The sequence below is a fragment of the Vulpes vulpes genome, chromosome 2 (genome assembly GCF_048418805.1).
Source record: "Vulpes vulpes isolate BD-2025 chromosome 2, VulVul3, whole genome shotgun sequence".
Taxonomy (NCBI): domain Eukaryota; kingdom Metazoa; phylum Chordata; class Mammalia; order Carnivora; family Canidae; genus Vulpes; species Vulpes vulpes.
In genome coordinates, this window is record NC_132781.1 from 11,472,154 (window position 1) to 11,494,756 (window position 22,603).

Genomic DNA, 22,603 nt, shown 5'->3' on the forward strand with positions numbered 1-22,603 from the left:
GGGGCGGGCCGTCACCGGGGCGGGCCGCCCGCAGCCGTCGCCAATTGGCCAAGGCGGCGCCGTGGGCGTGGGCTCGTAGCCAATGGCGGCCGGCGGTGGGGCCCCGCCTCTCGGCGGCGAGGTTTGGCCGGGACCCGCCGGAGGGGCCGGGGCCGGGCGGGGGGGATGGGGCGGAGCGAGGCGGGCCGGGGCGGGGCCAGAGGCGGAGGGGGGCTGGAGGCGACCCGGCCCGCGGAGCCGGCGCCAGCGGGCTGCTGAGGTGGCTGTCGCCGGCTCGGAGCTGCGGCTGCCCCGGGTCGAGCCCCCGATGGAGGCCGAGGCGGCGGAAAGCCCCCCGGGCGGGGTCGGGGCGGCGCTCAGCTGCTTCTCCTTCAACCAGGACTGCACGTAAGCCGCGGCGCCTGCCCTGCGGGGAGCCCGGGGGGAGGTCGCGGGCGGGGGTCGGGTCCTGGCCGCGGAGTTGCAGCCGGAGAGGCGCAGGCCTACGCCCCAAGAGGGCGTCGGCGGCCTGGCCGGGCGGCCCGGGGCTGGCTCGGCGCAGGGGGGCGGGGGGGCGGGGGCTCCCCCTCCCCCTCCTCCTCCCCCTCCCCCTCCCCGGCAGGGGCTCCGAGCGCCCCCACCCCCGCTGCGGGCCGCGGAGCCAGAGCCAGGGAGGGAGTCCGCGGGCCGAGCGGGGCCGGAGCAGGGGCGGAGGTGAGCGACCCGAGCGGGGGGCCTGGGGGGGAGGGGAAGCCAAGACAAAGGAGGTGGGAGGGGAGCGGCCAGCGGCGAGTTGACCCCAGGCTAGGTTGTTGGGGCCCAAGAAGATGGGAAGACGGGGAAAACTTTCCCATTTGTCCTTGAGCATCTCAACGTGGCATCTGGGCAGGGCCTGGGACAAAGAGGCAGCCTATCCCTGTGGCCGGGCCAGCCCCTGCCCCAGCCTAGCCCGGGGCACCTGGCCGGCCGCCTCGGGGCGTCAGAAACCCTCCCAGCCCTCCTCTCCCTGTTTTCACCGAGCCCCTCCGGCGAGGCAGAGTCCCCTCCCCTCCCCTCCCCCGAGGCCAAGAGCCCTTTCCCGGACCCCCCCCCCCCCCCCCACGAGCTCCACCCTGTTGCTTTTTGGTTTTTTTGTTGTTTTTTTTTTTGAGCGGATTTTTAATGTTTCACTTCGATGTGCACATTTGGACTCAGGCCAGAGAGTGAGCTGCCGAGCTGTATTGCAGACATCTCGAGGATTCCCTCCCTGAGAAGCAAACGCCTGTTTCCTTCCCTCTCGGCCTGGACTTGTTAGACGCCAGTCCCCGGGACCATATGGAATCATGCCTTTGGAATGTGCACCCAGAGCATCAAGCAGGGATGTCCACTTTCCAGTTTCCCACTTCCTGCTGTACCAGTTTTCTGTTGTGTTCCTTGTTTTGGAGCCGGCTTCAGGCTTGGGCCTTGGCTGCCTGTGACGAGGCTGTGCTAATATTGAACATTCAGCGGTGTAATTAAGGCCATCCTGTACCATAAGTAAATCTGGCTCCCATTCCCTTTGTATTTCAGTTTAAAAACACCCTATGCCAAACAATATGCCTTTGTTGGAAAAAAAAAAAAACTGGATGTGTAATCGGGTAATAGGGTAGCTGGACAGCTTGGTTGCATGAGTGACTTATGAGTGACTTTCAGGCTTTTTTTTTTTTTTCTTTTAACCATAATCCATGATAAGAAATAACATATTACAACATTCCCTTATACCCACATGCATAGGATATCCCTGAAAAGTGCTTCATTAAGCAGTGTTTACCCCTCCTATGTGTGAGACCCTCTTTTAAAGGTGTTTGTAACTCACAGAACTGTTTTTAAGATCAACTGATGGGTTGAGACCCGCAGTTTACAGAAATGATGGTGTAGATAAAATTTTGACGTGTTGTAAGAAGCATTTTGCAAGAGAGGATGGCTGTTGAAATGCCAGAATGTTTTCCTTCCCAAATGAACACAGGACAAGGAGAGGAGTCAGTTTGCTTATTGGAAGTAAATGTTCTAAATTCGGCTTTGTGGATATTGTTTGTTAGACTTTTTAAAATCATGCTGGTTTTTTTTTTTTTTTTTTTTTTTTTGTCATGTTGGTTTTTACTCTCGAGTCCCAGCTTTCTGTAGCACTTGGGTAAAAAATGTTATTTTCAAAGCTGTTGGGTGGTTGGAAAGTTAATTTCCTTCGTCTCTACTGTCAGTTCTGTTTTCTTGGATGAAAGCTCTGCTGGACAGCTCTGTCTCACCTATAAATAAAAGTTTTTGTCACAGTCAGTTGCTCTGAGCCACAGAGGGTATGACATTGGATTTTAAAATAAGTCAAGCCCCTTACGAATGCACTTAGGAGTATCAGAGTGTCTTTTTCTGTAAGTGTAGGCTGAGTTTGAAATCCAGTACTACAGCTAACCCTTGCCAGTCTTCTTGGATCATACTTCATGTTTGGCACTGTGCTAGACACTTTGGGTACATTTTTTCATTTGATTGGCGGTATGTATTTGTCCCAAGCCCTATTCCTGTGAGAGGTGATGAGAATTTTTTTTTTTTTTCCTGCAGGAAGGCCTTACAGATAAAATAAGATTTTGCTTTGAGCTCCTCGATTCAGCATCTTTTGTGGCCATTGATCAATCATTTAAAACCTAACAGTAATCACATTGCCATTTTCTCATGTATAAAATCCTTCTGTTCTAGGAGCAGGGCTTACGTTTGAAAATTATTTTAAATTGCCAGACCTTATGGTTAATATCACAAGACTCTAGTTACATTTTTTTCCCTCACTTGCAAGTTTTAGAAACCTCAGTGTGCTACTAAACGCATCTATATTTATGTGAAAAAGTCCTGTGTGAAAAAAAGTTTAAAAGCAGTAGTTCCTACAGAGTATATTTTAAAACATTTTTTCTGAGTCCTAGAAATAAAAAGGAGCCTTTTAAAGTTGAGGTATAATTGGCATACAGTATTATATTAGTTTCAAGTGTATGACCTGTTGTGATTAGACATTTGTATACACTGGGAAATGGTCACCACGATCAGTGTTCTAAGCATCTATTGACTTACAAAGTTAATGTGATTTTAGCTACTGTATTTCCCATGTTGTACATTAGCCCCCATGACATTTATTTTATTTTTAAAGGATTTTATTTATTTATTCATGAGAGATGCAGAGAGAGAGGCAGAGGCACAGGCAGAGGGAGAAGCAGGCTCCACTCAGGGAGCCCGATGTGGGACTCGAACCCGGGACTCCAGGATCATGCCCTGGGCCGAAGGCAGACTCCCAACCACTGAGCCACCCAGTCATCCCCATATTTATTTTATGACTGGAAGTTCGTTCTTCCTGATTTCCTTCACCAATTTCGTAACCCCCCCACCCAACACCCTTCCCATCTGGCAACCACCAACCTATTCTCTGTAAACTCTGAGTCTGGGTTTTGCTTTCTTCTGGTGTTCTTTTTTTTTTAGATTCCACATGTAAGTGAAATCATGTGGTATTTATCTTTCCCCATCTGACTTATTTCATTTAGCAAAATACTCTCATCCTTGTTGCTGCAAATGGCAAGATTTCATATTTTTTCATGGCTGAGAAGTGTGTGTGTATGTGTATATGTGCACACATACATGCCACATCTTTATTCATTCATCCACTGATGGACACTTAGATTGTTTCCATAGCTCAGCTATTATAAATAACATGGCAATGAACATAGGGGTGCATATATCTTTTGGAGTGTTTTCATTTTTTCTTCAGAATGATACCCAGAGGGGATCCCTGGGTGGTTCAGCGGTTTAGCACCTGGCTTCGGCCTAGGGCATAATCTTGGAGTCCTGGGATCAAGTCCCATGTTGGGCTCCCTGCATGGAGCCTGCTTCTCCCTCGGCCTGTGTCTCTGCCTCTCTCTCTCTTTCTCTCATGAAAAAATAAAAATAAAAAATAAATAAATAAATAAAAAGATATCCAGAAGTGGAATTGCTGGATCATAGGATAGTTTTAGTTTTAATTTTTTGGGGAACCTTCATACTGTTTTCTGGAGTGGCTGCACCAGTTTACATTTCTACCAGTGCACGAGGGCTGCCTCTCCTCCGCATCTTCGCCAACACTTTGTTATTTCTTATCTTTTTGATAATAGCCATTCTTACAGGTATAAGGTAATATCTCATTGTGGTTTTGATTTCCATTCCCCTGATGATTAGTGATGTTGAGCATCTTTTCATGCACCTGTTGGTTATCTGCATGTCAATTCAGATCCTCTCCCAATTTTAAATCAGATTGTTTTTTTGTTATGTGAATTTATATATTTCAGATAGTAACCCCTTGTTGCAAATATTTTCTTCCACCCAGTGGATTGTTTTTTCATTTTGTTGATGGGTTCCTTTGCTGTGCAGAAACTTTTTAGTTTGTCGTAGTCCTGTTTGTTTATTTTTGCTTTTGTTTCCCTTGCCTTTGGAGTAAGATCCAAAGATCATCTCGAAGACCCATGCCAAGGAGCTTACGGCCTGTGTTTTCTCCTAGGAGTTTCATGGCTTTGGGTCTTACATTCAAATCTTTAATCCATTTTGAGTTCACACTTGTATATGGTGTCAGCTAGTCCAGTTTCATTCTTTTGCCTGGAGCTGTGTTTTGAAGTTTTAAGATGCTGCTGGCTTGCCTCTCCAGTTACTGTTGGTCAGCTCTGGGTGCACAGCTGCTCTCATGCGGATGTCCAGCACACCACGTTAGCCCCCCAGCAGGTTGGAGGACTGAGAGACAGAGGCAACTTCCTCACTGGTTAAAAGTTGACCATATTCTCCTATCCTTGTGACCCAGAGAAGAACAAACGTTTGGGTAGAAAAAAAACAATTCCAGGGAAAATCACGTGACCTCCTCTTTTTTATTTTTAGGCTAATGAAACCAGAGCCTTGGCCATCCAGACTTGCCCCAGTAAACTGCTTCTGTTCGTATATGCTTCCCTGTGAAGAACAAATCTCACCTTTTCAGATATTTGTTTTAAATGAGGAAGCCGGGCTAATTTTTAGGTCCACTTAGGACCATTTTAAGGTCCGTTTCAGCTCTGACATCGCATCTTCCCAAGGGTAGAAGTGCTCAAGATCAGACTGCTTATTCTGAGTGTGCTCTCTGTGAGGATTTGCTCATCAGTGAGGTGCTAAAGGCAAAGTAGGAGAGAGCTGGTTGGGGATCCCAGCTGCTGAACAAAATTGACTCCTTTGCTTTCATCCTAAAGCCAAGGCAACTGGGGTTTACTCTGTCTTTATCTGTTGGTTGAAAGTGAGAAAATAAGAAAAGATTTTTTTTTTAGCCCGTATTGTTTCAGATGGTGTTTAATTTTTTGTTTTGCTGTTTGGTTGTGATACTAGCTTTGTGGAACATGGTATAAGGCAGAGTTCTCAACCCTGGCTGCACACTGAAGTACTTGAACTAAAAACAGAAAAAAAATAGAGAGAGGAAGAAAGAGAGAGAGAGAGATGGGAGGTGGGAGAGAAAGAAAAGAAAGAAAGAAAAAAAGGAGGGAAGGAGAGAAGAAAGAAAGAATCCAATTAAATAAAAAGCTCAGGGTTGGAGGGCACCTGGGTGGCTTAGTGGTTGATTATCTGCCTTTCATTCAGGTCGTGATCCCGGGGTCCTGGGATCAAATCCTGCATCAGGCTCCCTACAGGGAGCCTGCTTCTCCCTCTGCCTGTGTCTCTGCTTCTCTCTGTGTGTCTCATGAATAAATAAATAAAATCTTAAAAAAAAAAAAAAGCTCTCGGTTGGAAGAGCAACAGTAAACAATAATTAGTATTTTTTAAAAGCTTCCCAAGTGAATTTAATATACATTTGGGAATGAGAGCTACTGTTATAAAATATCTGGGATATTTTCGTGAAAAGCAATGAAAGGATGCATCCATTAATTTGTACCTACTAATGACTGTGCCCACTATGATCAGGTATTTATTTTTTAAGCAAAAAAAAAAAAAAAAGGAAATAGAAAATTTACCTCTTGGTAAAGTACCTCTCAAACAAACAGGAGCCCCCTAATCGTCTTGGGAGTAGCACCAGGATGAGTATTCTTAAGCATTATATTTTATATTTTTCCTATTTCTGTCCAGTTGGGAAAGCATAGTCGCTGGTAGGCTTGACATTTCTATGGATGAGTTTCAGATCTCTTAACCATTTCACATCTCTGTGTGTGCGGTTATCTTTGCGCTTTGTCATTTTAATGTACCTGCCTACCTGACAAGGTGTGCCTCACCATTTAGATAGTTATCAAATATCGAAATACCTGAGGATGGATGTTTGTCTGTCTACTAGGAGACTGGGGGGAAGGGGAATGTCTATCTTCAGCAGATCTGTGGCTGGAATACAGTACCTCCTGTCATTCCCATGCTCTCTTTATCTTCCACAGATCCCTAGCAATTGGAACCAAAGCCGGTTATAAGCTGTTTTCTTTGAGTTCTGTGGAGCATCTGGACCAAGTCCATGGAAGCAGTAAGTGTGTGTGTGTGAGATCTCAGGGACACCAAATCCTCCCTCCAGACTTTAATCTGCGGTGCTCCTGAGCTGTCTGCATTTTTCTACCTTAATTGTTAACCTGAGGGAGTCAGTATTTTTCAGATTTAAATGTAAATCATTGCCTCCACTTGGTTTAAAAAAAAAAAAAACCCACAAGTAAGCACCCTGATTTGGCAATATCTTAGGTAACATTTTCTTTTTATATTAAGAAATCCTTTGTTTGAAACCATATTGTTGACACTTCTTCATACACTTCTATGCACAGCCATTGGTTTTTATAATTGTCAAACCAGAAGGTCACTTATGATTTTTTTTTTTTTTTTTTTTTTGGCCATTGTACTGGGACTGTAGAATATTGCTAACATTCATTCAGTCATGGAAGTCTTTTCTTTGGTTTTTTTTTTTTTCCTTTGTTTTAATAAAGCAACACTGTCCCATTTGCATAGCTCATATTGAAGATGTTCAAGTACTTCTAAGGAATATTACCAAAAAATGCAGCTTAGATGTGTGACTCTCTTACTTTCTCAGGGTAAGTAATAATTTATGCCATCGTAATAGTGAAGAATACACAATCTTTGGATTTCCTGGAAAGAAAGGTTTGGTAGATAAATACATTGGGTCCCTAATATATTTATAAGATCTTACTTTTATCACACTATTTTTGTGAATACTTGACTCTGTATCTGTCCTGTGTCATTCCCTGTGAGACCTGCCTAAGCACAAGGAAGGCAAGCATACAAAAAGAATGTTCTCAGGAAAACACTGAGGTGTCTACCTATGGGCACTCGGGAGGCTTACTTATTTACCTTCTTTCTGAGTACAGAAGTACTTCCCTGGTCATAACACAGATGTCCAGTTTGTCTTCAATGGGAAAGGGATTGCAGAGAGGGCCAGGGAGCACAGCAAGATGGGGAGAGGTTACAGATTCAACTAGATTACTACCCACCCCCACCATGGTGGTGTCTGTCCATAGTGTACCTCTTGGCAACAGGGCCCGGAATCCTGAAAGCAGAGGTTCCCCAGAATAAACACTCCTTTGAAACCTCTCAGGGAAAAAAGTTAGATTGAGAGTGGCCAAACCTCCCAAATATGTTTCACAGAGCAAACAGTGGGGCCCTAGGGCTGATTTTACCGCACACAGGATCATGGGAAGCTCTGAAAGACCTGACTCTGGGTTCTGGTCACCAACATTTTCTTTAGGTATTGGCAAGGGCCAATACCTATTGGCAATTGGAATCGATCGCTACCTTGGGAAACAGCTAAAGCTTCATTGCAGGGGGAAAGAAAAATCATTGTAAACGTGTGCTGATGGAGGGCGCCCAGTCTGCAAGACCTAGAGGCCTTCAGCTAACTGGTGTCAGCTCAGCTCAGGGGAGGCTGAAATCTGTGTGACCTCAGTCTGCTCTCCCTCCCAGACGAAATCCCAGACGTTTACATCGTGGAGCGCCTGTTCTCCAGCAGCCTGGTGGTGGTGGTCAGTCACTCAAAGCCACGGCAAATGAACGTCTATCACTTCAAGAAAGGCACAGAGATCTGTAATTACAGCTATTCCAGCAATATCCTGTCCATAAGGCTGAACCGACAGGTACATTCGGGGAGACCTCTTGGGGTTGCCGGGCTTCTGCTAATTGGCACCAAAGAGAAAGATGAATACCTGTAAAGATGAATGTTTCTAAACCAAGCATCAGATTCTAAAAAGGATTTTAATACTCAGGCCGAGTATGATTGGGAACATCATAAGCCTACTCCGGGTACTCATTTCAGTGATGTGGCCTCCCTGGCCCTTTTCAGCCTCATGTCCTTTCTCGAACATTGGCCACTGGTGGAGTGAACCCTCTTCTGCTGGGTGTAGGCTGGGTAGAAATCTGGCTGTGACTTAGTCCTGTGAGCAGTAATGCCTCTTAGAACAAAATTCCTGAGGATGAGTGTGCCTTCCCCTCCCCAGCTCACTCCGAAAGCAGTTGTAAAACTACCCATTCTCTTGCTCTCTCCTTGGACATTCCCAGCGATTCAAGTGTCCAGGCTCATGCTCCCATTTCTTTGTCCTGGCTCACCCTACAGATCTTACTTGTGGTGTTTTTCTTTTTCTTTCTTTTTTTCTTTTTTTGTCAAAGGAAGGATTATTCTTATATCAAATATATAATATGTTCTTTTTAAAAATAGAAAATTTCCTGGGCAGCCCCGGTGGCTCAGCAGTTTAGCACCGCCTTCAGCCCAGGGTATGATCCTGGAGACCCAGGATCGAGTCCCACATCGAGCTCCCTGCGTGGAGCCTGCTTCTCCCTCTGCCTGTGTCTCTGCCCCCCCTACCCACCCCCCCGTCTCTCTCTGTGTCTCTCATGAATAAATAAATAAAATCTTAAAAAAAAAATTTCCTTAAATAAATATTTGGGGCTATGAATGAGTATATCTTAAATCATTAGATTTTAAATCCTATGAGGGCAGGCATTGTATCTGTTGTGTTCACTACTGTAGGCCTAGTAGAAAAGACAGTGCCTGGTGGAAAAAAAATACTCAGTGAATATCCATTTCCTGACCACCTATTAAATAAGTAAACAAACGTTCTTTATATGACTGTGCAGATCTTTCTGTTCAATATTTCCAGGATGATGGAGGTCATTGCATTCATCAAGGACAATGTTTTCTTGTCTTCTTACCTAAACTATTAAATGCTAATATTTTTTTTTTTAACAAATGAGACAAATAAAGTGCTCTCTTCCGTTTATGAGAAGGAAGAGATTGTTTCGTTGAGTTGGTCAACTACTTTGATTGGATACCCACTTAGGTCTATATAAAGCAGTGTACTGAAGAGAGCCTAAGAAGTAGGATGTGGGGCTATTTAAGTAAGGAGCAGGAGTAAAGAAGGAAGTAAGCCCAGGCTCTTGGCCAGGGAGGGAAAGGCAATTTGAGAGTTTTTGACTTGAAGGTTTTTAAGCCTGATTCTTGGCTCAAGGGCTCTCTCTAAAATCTGTTGGTAGCACATTAAATTTCATTGCAAAACTTTTTTATCTTTGCATGCAGTGATAGCCAGTATATGAAAATTAAAATCTCTATTTTGGCACCTGATTGTCTTTTTAAGATTATTTAGGCCAGGGGTGCCTGGATGGCTCAATCAGTTGAGCGTCTGCCTTTGGCTCAGATCATGATCTCAGGGCCCTAGGATGGAGCCCCGCATTAGGCTCCCTGCTCAGTGGGGAGTCTGCTTGTCCCTCTCCCTCTTCTACTACCCACCCCCGCTCATGCTCTCTCTCCGAAATAAATAATTTTTTTAAAATCTTAAAAAAAAAAAAAAAAGATTGTTTAGGCTAAAGTCCTAAAAGATCAGAACCTTCAAATAGTACCCATGGAATTTATTTCTGTAATTTCTCTCTTACTTGCTCTCTGACATTTTCATTACCAAATGGGACAGAGGATTACTCAAGTGTGTGAGTCTGCTAGCCTTTCAGTGCCACCCTGTCCTCAGTATAACATCTGTGACTTTTGAGGCTCCCCTGCCCCAACATCTTTAGAAGGTCAGTGCTCCTAGCACTACTCAGCTGTGAATGGGCAGGTTCATTGGAACCCACTTAGACACCTCTCTCCTCCTTAGCATTTTTTCTCCTAAGAGGTTTCTCTTTTTTCTTTAAGATTTTATTTATCAGAGGGAGAGGAAGAAGCAGGCTCCCCGCTGAGCAGGGAGCCCAACTAGGGACTCCATCCCAAGACCCCAGGATCATGACCTGAGCTGAAGGCAGACACTTAACCAACTGAGCCACTCAGGTGCCCTGGTTGGGGGGAGGGGGGGGGGGTTTAAAAAAACATAGGCTTGGGCCTTAGCAGCTCTGGGGTTGGGCACCTGCTGCAGCCCCTCCCTGCGGGGCCAGGGTCCCATGATGCCAGGGCTCTGCCGCCCCCTGCAGGAAATGAACAGGAGTGAGTGCTGCGCATCCTGCCTGCTGTGGGAGTCAGCGGGTCTTTGGGCAGTGCAGTTCCTTTTTTAAAAAACAACAGGAAACCATCAAAGATTTGTGTAGGGAGTTATGCAGAGAGAACATCTCTATTTTTTTCTAAGGATATAGAAAGGAAAAATATTTAGTAAAGGGATTTCTCACCCTCAGTTAATGTCATGCCCCTTGTCCTTAATTGAGGAGATGTATCTTGTGGCATAACGAGGACACATTTGATGTATTTCCATGTGTAAACTGTGACGGTGGTCTGACCATCTGTTCTGAGGGGCCCTGGGTTATCCAGCTGCACATCCCCTGGATCGAAGCCTCTGGAGCTACCTCTGAATCTGATGCTTGAGGGCAGATGCTATCAATATTTTCTTAATCATTAAAAGGGGTTATTACTTCTAAAATCTAGAACAGTTGATGAGAGCCAAGGTGACTGGGAACGAGCGGAGTCGAAGGCCCACCCAGGGTTCTGCTAGGGCTGAACGTTGGTCACTAAAGAGCAGTTTCCAGGGTCACGCTGGCCCCAGAAGACTCTTGTGCAGGAACTTGGGACACGATGCCTCCTCTTACCCCTTGCTGTTATCTCTCTGTTTCCCTCCCATTTAATTCTTGTCTGTGGCCAGCAGGGGTGACCTGAAACTCACTGAGTGGGCCACAGAGCAGCTGGTGCTATGACAGCTGGTGGGACGGATGCCGACAGGTGGCATGAGCTGGATGTGGAGGCTGTTCCTACAAGAGGCATATGTTGAGGACCCAGTGTCCTGGGGCTTGGGTATGGGGATACAGGAGGACGTCAGAAACCTAAGAACATTACCATATACTACTATAGTCCAAACCATAGAAAGTGCTGGCAAACGGCAAGGACTTTGTTTCAGGGACTTTGTTTCTCAGAGAAACGCGAATGTTTGCCATCAATTTTGAGACCCTATTAGATTTTTTTTCCTACCCCTTGGTGCTCAGACTTGTGGCCACAGAGCCTTAATTAAAATTGAGGAAGACATTTACATCTTATTTTCTGCTTGGTAAAAGTGATGGGTCTTCATTTTTCTGAGCCGTGAGAAGTCATACTGGGAAAACAGTAGGGCAGTCTAGTCCCTTGGAGGAGAACCTCCTAGGGACTTTTATAGTATTTTTAGGTGCCTTCCTCTGTAAGTGTTGTCTTGTGCGATAAAAGGATCTGGCCTAAGAACAGTGGCCCTCAAACTCAGGTGTGCAGCAGAATGACCCAGCGTTCTTGTTTAAAACCTCCCAAACCAGAATTTCCAGGGAGAGGCCAGGCCTTGTCCCTTAGGTGCTCGGCTGGTTCATCAAAGCCTGAGAACCACCAGCTTAGAGGAAGCTAGTCAGGCTTGTGCAGGGGTCATGGGCAGCTGCTTAGAGTGAGGAAAGAGCTACCCAACCAAAAACTCCTTCCCAACAGCCCCTCACTGGCACCCAGCATCCACATCGCACTGAGCTATACATTCCGCTCCTTTACACACCCAACATCGACCCCGCGGCCCGTTTCCACTTGGTAGGAGCATGGCCATTGGGAAGAACCTCTACACCTGACAATCCTCATTTGAAAAGGAAGAGAAGGGCCTCCCTGCCCTGGAGAGGGAAAGGAGCCAAGCTGGGAGGGACCCTGAGCAGGGGGCACCCTGGGGCCGAGTGTACACAGGAGGGCAGAAGGGCTTTCCAATTCCCTATACCAGGGCCAGAGAGAGTACACAGAAGTGAGTGTGGAGGGGCACCCAGGTGGCTCACTAGTTGCATTTGCCTTTGGCTCAGGTCATGATCCCGGGGTCCTGAGATCTAGTCACCCATCAGACTCCCTGCAGGGAGCCTGCTTCTGCCTCTGCCTGTGTCTCTGCCTCTCTGTGTGTCTCTCCTGAATAAATAAATACAAATTTTTTAAAAAGTAGGTGTGGAGGAGAGTTGAGTGGAACAAAGGTAAAGCTGGCAGTTCTTTGGAGGGGGTAAAGCCTAAGATTGGTAATACAGGAGGAGTAAAGAAACCCATGTCTGCAAGAGGGAGACTTCATTATGGACATTGAAAGGGAGCCTGTCTGGTGGGAATAGGAACCAAAAAGGTTACCCAAAATTGTCCTAAATAGTAAAGGGAGTCTGATCAGGAAGTGTCCAGGAATTCCAGTTCTAAAGAGAAGGGAAAGTACCACACACACAAACACACAATCTCAATTTTTTTTTTTTTAAGATTTTATTTATCCATTTGAGAGAGAGAGCACGAGGTTGAGGGCAGAGAGAGAAGCAGACTCCCCACTGAGCAGGGAGCCCAAGACAGGGCTGGATTGCAGGACCCTGAGATCATGACCTGAGCCGAAGGCAGACGCTTAACCCAATTGAGCCAACCAGGCACCTCCACACAAATCTTTTTAAAATTTTAAATGAAGTTTTTTAAGATCTTGTGTTTTATGGTTCTGTTCAGGTGGATAATGTGTGCATGCATGCATGTGCGTACATAAACATAATCTTCAAATCGATCCTTGAAATTCTTCCTCCTTTAGGCTTTGAAGCAAATTTAGGGCTTACATGAAAGATGAGTGATTTCTGTTTGGTTGGTTCCTTTGGGAGGAACTGGCCCAGTGGACTGATGAGTCTGTGTGATTGCAGAGGCTGCTGGTGTGTCTGGAGGAGGCCATCTACATTCACAACATCAAAGACATGAAGCTGTTGAAAACCATCCTGGATATTCCTGCAAACCCAACAGGTGAGCTCCAAAATCAGGGGGGATGCCCCCCTCCCTACCCACCCCTGTCTCATCCCCACCTGCTCCCTTCACAGGCTGGATTCCCTCCTCACTGGAAAACCTAAGGCAGTATTTTTATGGGTTTTGAGTCTCAGTGGTGTTTACTTGGGAGGTTTCTCTTCATGGTGGCAAATCCCAATTATGTTAGCAGTGCATCCTTCAGGAAAGCTGCGGCCTTCCAGAAACCCCTTTCATCTGGGACCCGTTCTCAGCAAATGTGTTAAGACACTTAAGGTAGACGCGTAGGAGATTTCATGCATCTGATATTAAAACATGTTTACCCCTAATTATTTTCTGTGATTGTTCAGTACAGAGTAGGTGTAATAATTAGAAGCAGGTTTTGACTTGGTGTGTCTGCAGGAGTAGGAAAAAGGCTATGAAGAATGTGTTTTATGATTTTAAAGTGAAATCTCTCTACGTGGGTGAAGTGCTAGGATACTGGTCTTTACTAAATCCTTCGGTTCTCACACTGTTTAACCAGCGCACCATGTAAGAATGGGACTAGATTGGATTTGGTAGATTGAAAGAGCAGATAATGCATAGGGGTTCACTAAGCAAGAAGTAAATGAAAAAGAAGCCCTTCATCATGTGGGAGGGTAGGGGGTCCTCACATGAGAACAACTGGTGTCTCCAGGGATTCAGGTTAATATCTGGGGATTGTATTCCAGTTTAGGATCAGTAAGTGGCTCCTCCAGTTTATAGCAGTTTCCTAATCCTTTGACTTTCACTGAATTGCAGGGTCTGTATGGCCCAACCCAAGTCCCGAGGCCCTTTGGGCCTCAGATTTTTTTCTCTGTAAAATGGGATACCTAATAGCTATCTTGCAGGATCACCTGAGAATGACAAGAGGTCAAGTTTGTGAAAGTGACCAGCTCCCAGCCCACCATGCAGTAGAATCTCCTATGCTTGCTCTCCTTCCCTCTTCTCAGTTACATAGATGGCCCTTTACTGTCAACTTCAGTGCTTTAACATTTCAGCCATGAAAGAATATATTTTCAAAGATCAAAGGCATTGAGGCCATTGTAAAATTCTGTGAGATGATGACTTTAAAGCATATTTCATAGAATGAAGGATGGTAAGTGAAGGAGCTGTGGATGGTCAGGTTTTTGTTCCAGAAATATGAGGTTGAACTGATCGGGGAAAGTAGGTACTGAAGATGTATCGTGTGCCTGGAGCCACAGCAGGTGCTGTCAGGTATAGGTAGGGCACGTACCCAGCAGGGACTCAAAATCCAGCCACACGAGACCCCGGAGACAAATGTGTTTTGTGTAATGGAGTATAAGACAAATGCTCTGGCACTTTGCAGGGCTAAGACCCAGTGTGGGACTGAGGGGTGCAAACAGTTGAAAGGAACATGTGCTCTTCTATAGGTCAGGCAGGAGCAGTTCTGTGGCCAAATCAGAGCAGATCTCATGCAGGAATGGACCTGAGTTAGACCTTGATGGATTCGGGCAAGGGACCACCCAGGTGGCCAGGAAGCTAGAAGCTGCCTTGGTTCTCTATTTCTCTGAAAGGCAGGGGTTGGCATGGTCAGTGCCCTCTCCAGCAGAGGGGTCTGTGTATTAGCGCTGCGGTTGGCTTCACATGCTCAGCCTGCAAGACAGCTCTGCCCGCAGGACTGGGCCCACTCCTCCCGTGAAAAGCAGTTTCTCCCCATCTACTCTTAATTTATAACAAATGTAAGTGTTTTTGTTAGCTCCAAAAAGTCATTGGTTGCCTCACTTGTTGCAGCTTAAACAGGGTGTAAAGAAGGCTTGAAAGGGTGGATGGGCCCCTTGTATTTTATGTTAGAGAGAATGGGTATGATTTGTAAAGGAATAATTTTATCACAAGAAAAATTAGAAACAGTGGGAGGTGTTTTCTCTGCCTCCCATAAACGTTATGAATGGATTCAAGGACAAAGTTAGCATTTCCTTCTGAAAGACCACGGGCGGGTTGCAAAGACCCAAATACGGTCTTTCAACACCTTTGGTGTTCTTTGGAGAGATAGCCCAAGACTTTTTCAAATCCTGCAATTTATAATTATCATCTCAACTTCCACTGAGCTCCCTTTGTTCTCCAGCAAAAGAGAGACGATAATGTGTATCCCACAGAGTTCTTTTGGGGCGGATTAACGTCCAGGCAGGGAGAGCAAAGGCGAGGCTCGCTCCCTAGCCAGCCCCTGCCTGGAGGGCAGCCTGACATGGTCAAAGCTGCACTTGCAGGGACACGACCAGTTCCTCGCTCAGCTGACTCTGAGCCGTCAGACCCAGGAATGTAAAATTTTCAGACACGGGGAGTCTCCTTTATTTGTCGCCCTTCTCTCATCCACTTTCTAAACGGAGACGTAAGACGGAAACTCTGGCTCTCGATTTGATAAATGCTTAATGGGTACACAAGAGAAATGGAGTCCCTTGTCCAACTGGCTGGAGCGCACTGATGCCAAGTGGATTGTAACCTAGTGAATTATAAATAAATGCCATACACAGAGCTCTACCATTGCTTCGCACCCAGCATCTAATGCGGCTGTAAATTTCCTTCCTTTCGTCTGTGTTTATGTCACGGCCAATCCTGTTGTGTCAAAGATTGCAGGCTGTTTCCTTTAAAGGGTTTGGCCAGACGGGGCTCGAAGTTAATTTCCTGCCAGCACAGCAGTCTGTGTGCTGAGCAGTGAGGGTGGAGATCTCCACGCAAGCTCTGCCAACTGCAGAACTCGGCGGTGCCGTAAACAAGACCTTCTACAGAACATCGAGGGAACCGTCTATACCACACGGCAGTGTGTGTGGTAGAACAAAGGAGCGGTTTGTGCCCAAGCCAGCGCTGCTTCTGAAAAAGGGTAATACAGGTGGGGTAAGTGGCTCTAGAACGTTGGCAAATACAGAGATTTCTACTTGTGAAACTTGGAAAGCATCTTCTGAGACATCAATCGACCCAGAGGGAACTGCAGTGTATAAGTCGCTGTTAATTTGCTTGAAGTTTGTCAAGTCATACTATAACTACCAAGGTGAGGATGATCTAGAATCATGGGACTTCCTTCTCATTCCAGCCGACGATCCCATCGGTTCTTGCACCAATCACAGGCACTTCTTTTCCCACTGCAGAAGAATTACAGCCAAACAATTTCAGTGAAGTTAGAGCGGACAGTGATTCATGAGACTGTGTGTCAATTCTTAAGCAAACCCAAAAACCACATCAAAACCGAATTCCTTTTTTTTTTTTTTAATTTATTCATGAGAGACACAGAGAGAGAGAGAAAGAGAGGCAGAGACACAGGCAGAGGGAGAAGCAGGCTCCATGCAGGGAGCCCGATGTGGGACTCCATCCCGGGTCTCCAGGATCACACCCCGGGCTGCAGGTGGCGCTAAACCGCTGCGCCACCAGGGCTGCCCAAAACCGAATTCCTATATAGAAAAAAGACTGGAAGAAAATATGCTTGAATATTGAGAATGGTGAAAAGCCTCTGGGTTTTAGACCAATGAGTGATTTTTTTTTTCTCTTGCTTTGTATTTTCTGGACTCTGCAAGTCTTTTACACTATGACTTTTCTGTGATGTAAAATGATATCAGAGACAAAGCTGATTTCCTTCCTGGAGTAGGCTTAGTGTGACACCTGTGATGGGAAACAGGACGAGGAGAATGGTAATATCTAAGCCTCAAGTGAGCTCTTGATGTTTTCCTCGGGGGCTTCAGAAGGAATAAAAATGCATTCTTGTAGCTGGTTGACTCTGAGAACTGTGAAATCTAAGAAACTCGTGGGAAGCCTTTCTGGGGACCTTCATTAAGTCTGCAAAGGTTGGTGTGCAGGATCCCTTGGCTAAATTCAAGTGGATTGGCAGATGCGCAAGCCCAGAGGCAAAGCTCTCAGATAAGGTGTAATGTGTCAGAGTACGCCTGCCCTGGCCATCGAACTTTCCCTGTTAGAGTCTAGTGTCATCCCACTGTCAGATACTACCGAAGGTTTGATGTTACTCGAAGAAATGTAAGCTTTTCTTCTTTTCTGGGATATCTACACTTTAACAACAACAACAACAAAAACTCTGAAGGCCATCTCACACCCATCAGAATGGCTAATATCAAAAAGACAGATACAAAGTGCTGGCGAGGATGCAGCGGAAGGAGGAGCCTCATGCACTGCTGGTGGGAACGCAGACTGGTGCAGCCACTCTGGAAAACAGCACAGAGGTTCCTCAAAAAATTAAAAACAGAACTACCATGTGACCCAGCAATTCCACTTCTGGATATTTATCTGAAGAAAATGAAGACATTAACTCGAAAAAGATCATCTGCGCCCCCATGTTCACTGCGGCATTATTTAGAACAGCCATGACATGGAAACACCAATGCCCATTGGATGAACGGATCGAGAAAATGTGGTATATACATATGTACAATGGAACGTTATTTGGGCATGAGAAAGGGAAATCTTGCCATTGGGGACAACATGGATGGACCTCGAGGGCATCATGCTATGTGGGTTAAGTCAAAGAAAGACAAATACCACAAATACTGTATAATCTCACTTATAAGCAGAATCTTAAAAAAAAAAAAAAAAAAAAAAAAAAAGGTACAGAGAACAGATTGGTGGTTTCCAGAGGTGGGGAGATGGGGAGGGAGGGGGGATGGACGAAGAGGGTCAGAAGTTACAAACTTCCAGTTATAACTAAGTCATGAGGATGTAATGTACAGCATGGAGACTATAGTTACTAACACTGGCATATTTGGAAGTTGGTAAGAGAGTAAGCTTTTAAGAGCTCTCATCATGAGAAGAAAATTTCCTGCGTATGGTGACGGATGTTAACTAGACTCACTAGACTATCCCTCACTCGTGATACATTATATACAAATATCCGATCATTATGTTGTGCATCTGAAACATAATGTTATATATGTCAGTTATACTTCGATTAAATTTAAAAAAAAAAAGAACTCTAAAGGGCAACTCGGAAGTCCAAGCTTTCTGCTCAAAAACCTCCCCATTCTCCCTGCCACACAGATGGGCCTTGATATTTTCAGAGGAAGATGTAAATAAATGAAGACTTGGCATCTTAGAATGTTAAAGCTGGAAAGATCACTGTAGCCCCCTCATGTCATGGATAATAAACGTGTGAGCCTCAAAAGGCCACAAATCACTCAGCCAGAGTTAGAGTCGAAGACAGGCCTGGGTCTTGACTCCATATCCTCGGCCCATCTCTGCCAAACAAATATTCTTAAAACACTCCTTTTTTTTTTTTCCTAACAGCTTTGTTGAGCTAGAATTCACATCCTGTATGATCCACGCATTTAAAGTGCACCATCCAATAGCTTTTAGTATATTTGTAGTGTTGTGTAACCATTACCACAACCGATTCTAGAACATTTTCATCGCCCCAAAAAGAAACCCCATAGCCCTTAACCACCATCCGCCATACCCCCAGCCCCAGGTCACCATAATCTACTTTACGTCTCTCTAGATTTACCTATTCTGGGTATTACATGTAAGTGGGATCATATAATATGTGGCCTTTTGTATCAGCCTTCTTTCACTTACATGTTAGAACATTTATTTGTTCTGTATCTAATAATATTCCATCATAAGGGAATTTACCCATATTTATCAGTTGATAGACATTTATGTTGTTTCCACTTTTTGACTCTTAGGAATGATACTGCTTTGTATATGGCTGTATGATTTAATGTCTCCTGGGTAGAATTTGAGGTTCATATGATAACTCCTTGTTTAACCTTTTCAGGAACTGCCAGACTGTTTTCCAAAGCCCTGTCCCATATTACATTCCCAGCAGCAGCGTAGGAGGGTTCCAATTATCTGTCTTTTTGATTATAGCCATCCTAGTGAGTGTGAAGTGGTACCTCGTTGTGGTCTTGATTAACACTGCTTTTTTTAAACACACGGGCTTAGAAACCTCTGGCGCGTACCCACTGCATTTTTAAGATCTTAACTCTTTGGCATGGTCCTCAAGTCCTTGCCCAGTTACCATGTCCAGTCTTACCATCTCTTCTGCTAAGTAGCCCTATGGGAACCCACCATGCAAGCCAACCCAACCTCCCATGCTGTTCCCGCCTGTTTCACAAGACCAGAATGCCTTCCACCTGCTAGCTGCTCTTGAAATTGCACTTGGATTGCAAGGAGCCCAGAGAAGATGGGGGAATTGAGGTTCCCCAAGCAAAACTGGGAAGATACAGGACAGTCTCTCCCTAAGGCTGGGGCTGAGAGTGACCCTGTACCGGGTTACAGGATGCCAGAGCATGCAGGTAAGGGCTCTGGGCTCAGTCATGTTCCCCTCAGAGTTCTGTGTGGCAAGTGATAAGAACACAGCCCTGGCTTTGTCCTCATCAAAGCCAGAGAGCAGGAAGGAGGACCTCGGTTTCAGTTCTCAGTGTTGGATTTTTTTTTTCTCTGCTCATCCCCTGCCCCCAGCAGATTAGGTTGGGTGCATTTTAGCCTGATGTAAAGTTTTTCTTATACTTGTCTAAGAAACCATTTAATATACTAAACTTGTGGGGTGCCTGGGTGGCTCAGTCGGTTCAGTGTCTGACTCTTGGTTTTTCAACTCAGATCTTGATCTCAGGGCCGTGAGTTCAAGCCCCACAAGGGTGGGCTCTACACCCACGATTTATGTGTGTGTGTATGTATATATATATATATATATATATATACACACACGCATACCCTAACTTGTGACAAAGTTGTCAGTTGCCTTTTTCATTTAAAAAGAGGTCACACTTACCTAATCTCAAAGTTCTGCTTTTGGTTCCACTAATGGAACCAAAATTAGTGGTTTGCTTTTGGTAATGCTTTTGGTTCCACTAATTCTGGTAATGCTTTTGGTTCCACTAATTCCTTGAATTCACTCCTGTCACAGACACCTCTACTATTAATCCAGACCACTGCTGTGAAAATCCTTTACTTAAACACTTTTAGAACTACCCCCACCTTGAGTCTCCTTAAAAACAAAAACTGTCTACATCGGTTCAGTGATGTGATTGGCTGTTTGCTCTCCCGGAATATTGTCAAAGCACCTTAAGACCAAAATGTCCTCTTTCTTTAGCTTATTTCAATGGCAGAGATCCATCTTACCTGAAGGTTCAGCCCTCAAATGAACTTGCGTCTCTTGAGGTGCCCATTTCCCTCATTGAGGCAGACATTTATTTGGCTTAGAAATGAACAGTTTCAGACAGCCCAGCTGGCTCAGCGGTTTAGTGCCGCCTTCAGTCCAGGGCATGATTCTGGAGACCCGAGATCGAGTCCCACGTCGGGCTCCCTGCATGGAGCCTGCTTCCCTCTCTGCCTGTGTCTCTGCCTCTCTCTCTCTCTCTCTTTGTGTGTCTCTCATGAGTAAATGAATAAAATCTTAAAAAAAAAAAAAAAAAGAAATGAACAGTTTCTAAATAGGTCCTTCCCCCCGACCCTCCACCCTGGGCTCCCCAACTGGCTATGAGTGGCCAGCTGCATGTAGTCACCTGCAGGAAGGCTGAGACATACAGCCTTTATTTCCGTCAAGTCTCTTAGAGCCTTAGAGGGTAATGAAAGAGAAACAGATGCGGTTTCAGAGCCCCGTGGTAAAATGTCAAGAAGAACTTTTTCAGTATTCTGAGTTCTATTTGCTTCGCTGCAGAGACCTGGCCAGCATCAAGTGTGAATTTTACCGTAGAGATTCCCTGATCGCAGGAAAGGTCGGCTAAGCCGTCCCTCCCCTCGCCAGTAGGTGGCACTGTAGCTGCGCTGTTTCCAGATGCCCTTTCCAGGCCTGGTCTCTCCGTGGCCTCTTCATCTGCTGTCCCTTCTTTGCCAGGTCTCTGTGCCCTCTCCATCAACCATTCCAATTCGTATGTGGCCTACCCTGGAAGCCTGACCACAGGCGAGATTGTGCTTTACGATGGACACTCCCTGGTGAGTTGGCAGTGACCCAGCTGACCCAGCCCACCGGCTTGGCTGCGTGGTCAGTAGCAGGTGATGAGCAGGCTGGGTCGCGGCGGGCCGGGGTGTAGAGGGAGAAGCGACACCGAGGGCGTTTGTTTTGGCCACAGTCTGGCTGGGAATGGAGGAGAAGGTAATGATACCCGTCCTGGCTGCCATGAGTCAACCTGCGAGGCGGCTCGCCGGCCGAGGCAGATGTAGACAAGTGGAGTGGAAACCACGAGCCAGCAGGTGCCCATTGTCAGGTTGAAGTAGGTGACAGTGTACGGATGTACGCTTCCCGCCCTGTGCCCCCCGCGGCTTCACAGGGCAGGGCACGATTGCTGCGGGAAGCCCCCGAAAGCGGCGTGCAGGGTGAGCCGCGGCAGCATCGCTGCGCCTTGGGCCTGCGGTTGTCTGTCCATCTTCCAGAGGGCAGGAGGAGGGCAGGAACTGCGGCAGGATCTGGATAGACCAGAAGAGGCTGTATGGCTCCTGCATAAATGGCCTGGTGCAGAGAGAGACACAGGGAGCCCAGCAAAGGCGGGAGGGCATCTCCGAAGGAGGGGAGGGAGGGGAAATGCATCTTCCCTCTGCCCCAGCATCCGTGTCTGTTTTCCCTTGTCACCAACAGAAAACAGTCTGCACGATTGCTGCCCACGAGGGGACGCTGGCCGCCATCGCCTTCAATGCCTTGGGCTCAAAACTAGCGAGCGCCTCCGAAAAAGTGAGTTCACTTGCCGGTCTCCACTGGCTCTCTTGTCACAGCTCTGCCGGGCGGCTCCCTGGGGCCAAAGATCCAATGAGATGGGGCTGGGGACAAGGACTGACTGGTCTCTGGGCCTACCTGGAATCCATTTCCGAGGGGAGCCTCTGACCCATGCATGCTGTGTATGTGGATACATAATTCAACAGAGCAAAGGCCTCTGCTATGCAAGATGCAAGCTACTTGACACAAAAGCGTGTGGTCTTAGTGAGACACACGCATGCACATCCTCCCTGGAAACAGACAGAGGCTGCATTTCATGAACCGTGTAAACAAAATGTTGTGCTATTTAGCAGGAGAGATCGATCTCTTCTGTCTGGGATGGGCAGGGAAGGTGATCCAGTTGAATTTCAAATGCCATGAAAAGCCTGTGTCTTTTGACAGGCGGAGACTGGCTATTCCAGGAAGCCCAAGCATTTTGAGCACACACACACACACACACACACGCACACGCAGCCCTGAGCCAGGGCACGGAGGGAAAGGGGAACAGTGTTTCACACCCGTCCCAAGAATCACTTCTGTGGCAGTGTACAAACAAAAAAGCCTCTATGCCCAACACTTCGTGCTTCCTCCTCAGAGACAGCTGTTCAAAACCCACAAAACAGGCTCATCTCTGAAGGGACATCTTGGTCTGAAGCCGTTCATGGTCTGAAATGTCCCCCTGCTGTCTTTTTCAGGGCACTGTCATCCGGGTGTTCTCTGTACCTGATGGGCAAAAGCTCTACGAGTTTCGAAGGGGCATGAAAAGGTCTGTGTCCACCGTGAAACCCATGTTACAGTAGACACTAAAGACCCGTGGTGGGTGGCTT

General features: G+C 46.3%; 1 protein-coding gene across 1 annotated transcript in view; it reads left to right on the top strand.

Annotated features, from left to right (window-relative positions):
* Positions 1 to 213: 213 nt before the first annotated feature.
* The window catches only part of WIPI1 (WD repeat domain, phosphoinositide interacting 1), a 32,356-nt gene continuing 9,966 nt past the window's right edge, over positions 214 to 22,603 (top strand). Inside the window, exons 1-7 of the mRNA XM_025999644.2 lie at positions 214 to 387; positions 6,366 to 6,448; positions 7,888 to 8,057; positions 13,021 to 13,117; positions 20,925 to 21,022; positions 21,663 to 21,755; positions 22,472 to 22,542. Of these exons, the coding sequence (XP_025855429.1) occupies positions 308 to 387; positions 6,366 to 6,448; positions 7,888 to 8,057; positions 13,021 to 13,117; positions 20,925 to 21,022; positions 21,663 to 21,755; positions 22,472 to 22,542 (692 nt within the window). The 5' untranslated portion in view covers positions 214 to 307. The remainder of the gene's footprint in view (positions 388 to 6,365; positions 6,449 to 7,887; positions 8,058 to 13,020; positions 13,118 to 20,924; positions 21,023 to 21,662; positions 21,756 to 22,471; positions 22,543 to 22,603) is intronic.